Source organism: Pteropus alecto, unplaced genomic scaffold (genome assembly GCF_000325575.1).
Source record: "Pteropus alecto unplaced genomic scaffold, ASM32557v1 scaffold61, whole genome shotgun sequence".
Taxonomy (NCBI): Eukaryota; Metazoa; Chordata; class Mammalia; order Chiroptera; family Pteropodidae; genus Pteropus; species Pteropus alecto.
In genome coordinates this window covers 16,803,720-16,812,671 of record NW_006434835.1, presented here as the reverse complement: position 1 = coordinate 16,812,671, position 8,952 = coordinate 16,803,720, and the positions used below count along the sequence as shown (strand labels likewise).

Genomic DNA, 8,952 nt, shown 5'->3' with positions numbered 1-8,952 from the left:
GGGGGGCCGGGCGGCGTGCGCGCCCCCGCACCGCGGAGCCAAGCGCTCGGAAAGGCGTCCCCGCAGCGCCTGAAAGTTCCTTCTTCAGTGCGTGTGTCGTACGTGGCGAGCAGCGTGGAGTCTGGAACTATCGAAAGGGCCCTGTAATGAGAGGCGGTGCAGCGAGACAATTCCTGGAAGAACGAGGGGCAGTTGGTGGGCGGGGTTATTTCGGGCATTCAGGTGGGCCACCCGCCTGGGCGTCGGGAAGGCCCGCGTGGTTAGGGAGCGTAGGAGCGGCGTCTCTGGTTACGGGGTCGCCCAAAGGGTAAAGGGCAGCCTCCGAGTTGGAGAGCACCTCCTTTGAGCAATGGCCGCGTCTGGGGAACCCGGGAGGCAGTGGCAGGAGGAGGTAGCCGCGGTGGTAGTGGTGGGCTCCTGCATGACCGACCTGGTCAGGTTAGTCGGGAGTCAGCACGCAGAGTCTGTGGCTCGCGGGAGGGGGCGGACTGTGCGCTCTTTGCCTTGGCTCTGGGGCTTAGGGGATGGAGAGTGATAGCTTTTGGTGTGGGCTCACAGGTTTCCCTGCCCGCAGTGTGCCTTGATGAGGTGGAAGAGGCAGGATTTGAGTTTCTAATGGTAACTGTCAGGTGAGGGAACATCGAAGCGAAGGTGTAGTAAAAGTTCTGACATTTCTAGAAGCTCCTCCGAAAACCTGTTTCTTTTCTCTTGACCAGGCTGATGAGCCTCTCTCCTCACTAGCCCAGTGACTTGGCCAAGTCATTTTACCTCCAAGAATGTGCCTGCCTCACAGGGTTGTTGTGAGAACTAGATGAAGTAAAGTGTTTTGTGAGCCATAACACTATCCACGTTGGGTATTATTCGTCTGAACTTGTATAAAGTGAGTGGAGCAGAGGTCGGAAAGCAATTAGTCACTTTTCATCATATTGATTGTTGACATTCCTACAGTATTTCATATTTACAGCTTATTTTTCAGTATTACAGTAACTGTGGGTTACCTCTGGCAACCCAAATGTGGGTCAAAATAAAAATCTAACAATATTTACAACCCATTTTTAAAAAGCGATCAAATAATGAAAAAAATATGCTAAATGAAAACCGTTGAATTAGGTCAATGAGGTTGAATAGAGAGATCCTTCCAATTTATCTTCCTTTTCTTAATGAAAGGGGCTTTTCTGATTATAAAAGTAATGTTCATTGTAAAAAAACAATCAGATATTCCAAGAAAATCCTACCATTCAAATTGCTAAAATTTAATATTTTGTTGACTAGCTTTTGAGGTATAATGTTGTTTTATATTATTTTAAAAAAATGATCAGGCATACTACCATAAGACCTCATCCATCCAGCAACCTTGCTTTTCCAAAGGATAGCAGAGAACCTAGAAATAAATTTAAAAACCTTGGGACAATCAGAATAAGTCACCAAATCCCTGCACCAAACCACCTTTGTTTTATTTAGAAAATAGTTCTAGTATCTGCACATAACCAATTTAATCTTATATTGCTTAAAATGTTTATAAGCCCAGTTATCAAATTTCCAGGCCAAAATTAAAAAGGTGGAGAGACTGCTAGGGGCAGGTATAGTGATTGCCAAAAAACCTGTAAGTTAGTAGGAGAGTGTAACAAGCAACAAAAGAATGTTAAATGCCAGTAGCCTTTGTTTTTCCACAGCTATTTGAGCTACCTTGTCAGACACTGTACCGAGATAGATGTGCTTCCTCTGGTAACAGAGCATAATGTTCAATCTAGTTGTGGACATGTGATGAAGAAGCCTACACATATTTTTCTAGAGCAAGAGTCAGCAAACCTTTCTTTAAAGGGCCAGATAGTAAATATTTAGGGTCTATGTCACATTTTTTTAACAACCCTTTCAAAATGTAAAAACTATTTTTATCTCCTCAACCTTACAAAAACAGCTTGCTGACTGCTTTCTAGAGCATCACTGTCTTACAGCCTACTATGATGTTACTAGTATGACTCTTCAAGGAAAGGTAATACGATACCTGTTAACTTTTATATAAAAGGGCATGTTTCATTTTAGAAATAGTTCCATCAAATATGTTTAGTTTAGTTTCATAAAGGAAAAAACCTTCAGTAAACCTTCAGACATCTAAAATAGTTCATTCCTTAGAAAATCCATCTAGCCAGTTTTTACCATACTTTCACAGGTGAAGCGGAAGAGTTAGAAAGCTAAACAATTTTCTCAAGTAACCTACTTGAATAAGAGTGTCATAATTAAAATTCAGAGCCACTTTCTCGTTAAACTAAGAATTTTCTGTGAAGCTTGACCATCAGCCATTAAAGATAATTCTAATACTTTATAAAATGAATATTCTTTAAACTTTGGGGAGAGCAGGGTGTCAAAAGCCCATGTTAGCATCTGTCGGGATTTTTTAAATCTCCTTTCAGAGCTAGAGGAATTTAGAAATTATTTATCCCAGCCCTTCAGTTTATAAATTAGTAAGCTGAGGCTCAGAGAAGTAATAAATTCATATGTTGTGAATCACCTCTCTAATTTCTCTTGCCATTTTTTTCCTTCATAAAATATCCAGGTTTCTACTCTTCACATGAATCACTAGTAAAAATTTTATTCCCCTATAGACTCTCTCCCATGACTTTTCTACAAATTTCTCATGGTTTCTGACTACTTCTGCCTCTGAAGATCTTTACAAAATACTTGAGTATAGGATTTTTAGTTAAAACTCTGCATCTGTGATAAACTTGAGTCCAGCTTTGCTAGTTATGGTACATATCATGATTATATTAGTTTTCTGTTGCTGCTATAACAAATGACCACAAACTTAGTGGCTTAAACAACACAAATTTAATACTTAGAGTTCTGGAAGTCAGAGGTCCGACACATGTCTCACTAGACTAAAATCAAGGTGTCTGTAGGGCTAGATTCCTTTCTGAAGGCTCTAGGGGAAATCTGTTTTCTTCCTTTTTCCAGCTTCTGCAGGCTACCCACATTCCTTGACTCACAGCCCCTTCCTCCATCTTCAAAGCCAATAATTGTTGGTCAAGTCTTTCTCACTATGCTACTCACTCTTCTGCCTCTCTCTTCTACCTTATAGGAACCCATATGATTATATTGGGCCCAAACAGATAATTCAGGATAATCTCCTGATTTTAAGGCATCTTATTATCAACCTTAATTCCACCTTCCCATGTAACATAACATATACAGAAGTTCCAGGAATTAGGTTGTGGACCTCTGTGGGGCAGAGTGAGGTGTGGAGGGGCATTTTTCTGCCTACCACAGTAGTTAAGCTTAAAATCAAAAAAAAATCTCATAATACTTAGAGCTTGGAGGATCATTGAAGCCTATCAGTCCATCCAACATTTTACAGATGAGGTAACTAAGAGAGGTTAAATGACTCACCTCAAATCACAGCCAATTAGTGGCATAGTGAAAGCTGGAATCCAGGTTTCCCAACTTTTATATTTCCATTATATCATTCTGCCTCTAACTCTGTCTAGTATTTATTGCCCTTTTCATCTGCAGTTCATTTGAGAGCTTGTAGTCTGTACATTGTTTAGTTTGTAAGCTGATAAGGAATAACAACTAAGGATTTATAATTTTCAGATCTAAATATAGTATCTTCATTACCATTACCTATTTTATTTCTAAGTTTAACCGTAACCAGCCTAGACACCCATACCTATACTGTAGAATCACTAGAAATAAAACTATTTCAGTAACTAAGCCTTCTTGGATACCATCCAGTGCAACTCATATTATATATTGCATTACTGTGTGCCAGAAACTGCTAATTTAATCAAAGAGCAACTTTTTTTAATTTCTAATTTTAGTCCACTATGAATGAATAGTAATCTATGTACTAATTTTGTTTTTAAATCATTAGTTCATCTAACATGGCAAACAGTGAACATTATTTAATACCTGTATCATTATTCTCTTCCTTTTTCTTGAACAGTCATCTCTGAAGTTCCACATTGCTAAGATAAGAGAAATTAAGCCTAATCTTTTGGAAAATTAAGTCAGCTCCTCCAAAGACAGATTACCGTGAAAACCCAACAACAAAAGAACTTTTTTAAGACATTAGGCTCGCAGGCCTTAGTTAATCATGCTTTCACTAATAATCTTTATTTCTTGTGACATGTAGCACTCATTTTTTCAATTACTTATTTGACAAATATTTATTGATTTTATACTATGCGCCAGGCACTTTCCTAGGTGCAGAGGATACAGCAATGGAAAACAGCCCAAAATCTCTGCCTTGTGGAGCTCACATCCTAGTGGGAGAGACTGTATCAGTAGAAATAAGTGAAACACATAGCATCTTAGATAAAGTACAAAGGGAGAGGGAAAGTAGTTATTTTAGATCATTGGCCAAAGAAAGCCTCACTGAGAAGATGATTATGAGTAAAGGCCTAGAGGAGGAAAGGAAGCAAGCCATACTGATTCCTTTGAGGAAGGGCATCTGCAAAGGCCCTGAGGTGGGATCATGCCTCCTATGATCAGTGAACAACAAGGAATTCAGTGTGGCTGAAGAAAAGGCGGTGGGAAGAATGGATGATTACCCTAAATGAGATGAAAATCCATGGGCAGGTTTGAGCAGAGGAGTGATATAATCTGATTGACATTTTAATGATCACTCTGGGCACTATGTGAGAATAGACTGAAGGAAGGCAAGGGCATAAGCAGGGAGGGACACGGGTTCAGAACTGATCACAGCAATCTGGGCAAGAAATTATTGTAGTTTGCAAGTGGTGGAAGTGGGGGAGAAGTGAGCATCTTTTGATTGTATTTTAAAGGTAGAGCTGACAGGATTTGCTGAGGAGTATGAAATAGGTCAAGGATTACTCCAATTTCTATGGCCTCTGCAAGCGAGGGGGAAGTTGACTTTGCTGAGATGTAGAAGGTTGTGAGCAGAGCAAGTTGGGTAGGGAGAGGGCAGTATCAGGAGCTTAGGGTGGACATGCGAGATTTGAGATGCCAATTAGATATCCAACTGAAGTGATCAAAAAGACAGATATATGAGTTTGGAGTTTAGAGGAGAGGTCCAACTGAGAGATATAAATTTGAGTCATCAGTGTATAGGTGGTATGAGACAGGATGAGATCACTGAGGGTCCGAGCTCCTAGGGCACTTCAACGTTTAGAGACTATATTTTTCACACAATTTATCTCCTATCTCATGGTCTATTGTGGTCCATCTCAAAACTTGCTTTGAGACAAGTCTAATAGAAACCTATGTTTACATTTCCATGGCAATAGACTGTGATGTCAGCTAAAACCCTATGTGATCCTTTTACATGCTCCAATTAAAAGTGATGGTTTGAGAGATAAGGCTCATGTTCAACCAAGCATCCAAATTTAATCTTCAGAAAGTCAGAAAATGATTGCTTAATTGTCAAAAGATTTTAATTGGATAGTGGAATAAGTGACTTTAGAAACTTTTAGATCCAAAATAGATGAAACATTGGACCTACGTTACTAAAAAATTAAAAAATATCAGTCAAAATTTTGTACTTTACCTAAAATGTGTTTGACATATTACTGTACCCTCTCACCTGCGTTGCCCCAGAAGCCTCTTGACTTGTCATATTCTGAACATAAAAATCTCTTTTGCAGTCACATTTTCAGGAAAGCAAAAGCCAAAGAAATGTTGGTCCAAAAAGTATCATGCTTTCCCAATATTAAAGAAATATAATATCTTTCATTCTCCTTTCTGCTCCTTAAATTGGTCTTGAAAGTTGTTTATTGGTTACCATTCAATATTTAAATTAGTATTTTGTTAAACATGTTTCTGTCACCTGAATTTCCTAATATCAAAAGAAATCATTCATGAGAAATTTGTTAATTTGGGTCCCTGCAAAGAAAAAGTAAAAAGTAAATTACATATGACAAAGAGAGACCACCTACTGTGTGGTATTTCTAAGCAGTTCGTTTACAACCCATATCTTTGCCAGCTCTTCGTGCCCAAGTGTCTGTATTCTTGGGAGACCAAGGTAAGGAGGGTTTTGTAATGAGTGTTGCTCTAGTATTTTGATTACTTGTATATAATATTGAAATACTGGGACTGCGCTAAGTGCTAGGATACTGCAATTAGTAGAACATGGTCATCGTTCTTGAGGAACTTATAGTCCAAGGGAGAAGGCAGACACAAAATAGATGTTTGTAGTGTGATGTTCTGAGTACTTGCAGGTTCTGTGGGAGCACAGGAGAAAGTTCCTAGATGAGATTCCTCCTGAATCAAGTCTTGAAAAATAAGCAGGTGCTAGCCCAGCAAAAGAGTGAGTCGCGGATGTGGGTATGCACAGGGTGTGCCGGGGACAGCAGCCACTGGGTCTGTAGAGCATCAGATGTAAGGTGTTGATGAAAGGCCTCATCAGCCATGCTGAGGTGCTTGGGTTTTATTCTGTAGGCCCCAGCAGCCAGTGAAGGGCTCAAAGTACAGAAACGACTTGGTCAGTATTTCCCATAGCTCACTCAGTACTAAAGACAGATTTAAAAGAAGGCAATGTTGTGAAGGTATCAAAAGCACTCTTCTTGAAGATAGGGAGACCCATTCAAAAGGTAAACTAATTGTCTTTGCAAAAGTTGATGAAGGCCTGAACAAGAACAGTAGCGATGGGAATAAAGAAGAGGGAAAAAGTTAAAATATTTAGGGGATAAAATAGTTGAAAACATCTCTTAAGTAAAATGGGCATGAATCAAGCATTCACTCTCTAGTCCAAGCAAACCCTGACACTAACAGTTAGCTTTCCCAAATTGACAAGATCTAGAAAGTGGAGTTCTTGGAAAGAATCTCATGGAACAAAAGAATTCTATGCTTCATGCTTTTCAGGGGTGAAAAACAACTATGTTATAATTTAGTTTTCACTTCTTCTTAAATATTATTGTCTTCTTTGACCCATCAGTTATTTAGAAGCATTTTTTAAATCTCTTTTCATATGAAGACTTTTTTGTCTTTTTATCATTAACTTCTAACTTAACCTGTTATGGTCAGAGAATATATTCTAAATATACTATTCTGTGAAAATTGAAGAAACTTTATTTAAAGCCTAGTACCCAGTTAATTTTTGTAAATGTTCAATGTATATACATTATTTGTTGTTTGAGAGCATTGGAGATCTTGCACCCCAGCACATGTTGTCAGTTTGGCTCAAATAAATTCTTAGGAAATAAAATTATTTGACAGGTGTTAGCTATGGTGTTTTATATATGTTCCTCAAGCCAGCCTGACTTTTTGTCTGCTTGATCTGTTGATAACTTAAGGAATTGTGTTAAAATTACCTACTGTGATGGTACTTATGAATTTCTTATAGTTATGTGTGTATATGTATATATGTGTATATATATATATGTGTGTGTGTGTATGTGTATGTGTGTGCGTAATTAGTTGTATTAGAATTGTTACCTTTGCCTGCTGAATTTAACCTTTTGATTAAAGTTAGTCATCTTTATCTTTTTTTCTCTAAGCTTTTACTTTGTTATTTTAAAGTTTTTAAATTAGTTTCAAGTATATAGTACATTAGGTTAGACATCTATATAGTTCATAAAATGATCCCCCCATTTGCTCCCGCCCTTTCCTGGCCCTCTACCTAGCCATCATATTAATGCTAACTGCGTTGCTGTGCCATGCTCCCCATCCCCGTGACCAGCTATCAACTACTAATTTGGACTTCTTTAACCCTTCACCCCATTCTCCTAACCCCCCTCCCCTCTGTCTGTCACCAAATTGTCCACTATATACTTTGGATGATATTGATAAGCCTACCCGGGTTTATTACAGTTGATATTTGCCAGGGATATTTTTTTCCCATCTTTTTATTTTAAACTTTATCTGTTCTTAATGTTGCATGTCTTATAAAGAGCACGTAACAGGATTTAGTTTTTTTGTTAGTTGGTTTTGTTATATTTTTTATGACTAATTTTTTCTGTTTTTTATCTGAGGAATGTAATCCATTCACATTTAATGTGAGCTCTCATGTATTCGGATTCATTTCAAACATGTTATTTTACAGTAAACTACTCTTTAGAATAGTTTCTCAAACTTATTAAGATTGTAGAGCACAAGGAACTCGTAATGCTTTTTGTGGAATGCCATAGAATATTAAGCTTAAGGTAACTATCTTCATATTTCACGTGAAATTACCTTCCCTCTTCTATTAAACTGTAATTTACACATAGTGTGCCCAGGGGTTTAAGAAGAGAAGTTAAATTTGAGAACGTTCTGTTCATCAACTCAATTCCTTCTGAACTCTGGGGAAAGGAGTATCTTATTTGGTCTTTCTATCGTAGCGTCTTGGTTCAGCTTGCAAAACTCCTGTGTTTATCAGAAGCACAGCTACCATAAATTACACAGAAATTATAAAACACGAAATATAGATAGGTGCAAGGGGCTTTAAGTACTTTAGCGGATAATATAATGGGTTTGGAATCAAACTAATCTTGGTTTGAATCCTGGCTCTGCTATCTTCTTCTAGGTGAACTTGAGTATGTTTTTTAATCTAATTCTCATTCTCCTTATCTGTGACATGGAGATGGAAAAAATAACTTTCTCGTGGGTTATTGTAAGGAGTAAGTGATTTAGTGGTCACAACGTGCTTAATGCAGTATTTCTTATGGGAAGCACTCAAATGGTATCTGGCACTACTGTGTTATATATTTTAACAGATATTTATTGGACATACGACATCTATAGGCACAATCTTAGGCCACCATGTATAGAAGTCAATGTGAGAAACATGCATAGATTGCTCAAACAGAGGCAGGGCAGCTAACCCTCACTGTTACAGTAGGACTCCTAGAGGAACAAATATCTGAGTTGAATTTTAAAGGATGCATATGGATTAGCTCATTACAAAAGCAGGGAAAGGAGCTTTCCAGGCATAGAGAATCAGATACACAAAGAAATCTGAAATACTAATACAATTTTAAGAATGAACACTAATTTATTACGACATTATAGTGGAGGCCA

The 8,952-nt window shown here is 38.1% G+C and overlaps 1 protein-coding gene across 2 annotated transcripts in view; it reads left to right on the top strand.

Moving 5' to 3' along the window:
* Nucleotides 1-23: 23 nt before the first annotated feature.
* Nucleotides 24-8,952, top strand: part of RBKS (ribokinase) — a 78,052-nt gene continuing 69,123 nt past the window's right edge. Inside the window, exon 1 of one of the 2 annotated variants that reach the window (XM_025045674.1) lies at nucleotides 24-438. In XM_025045674.1, coding sequence (XP_024901442.1) covers nucleotides 350-438 — 89 coding nt within the window. In that variant the 5' untranslated portion in view covers nucleotides 24-349. The remainder of the gene's footprint in view (nucleotides 439-8,952) is intronic. The other variant, XM_006910346.3, reaches the window with a different exon arrangement.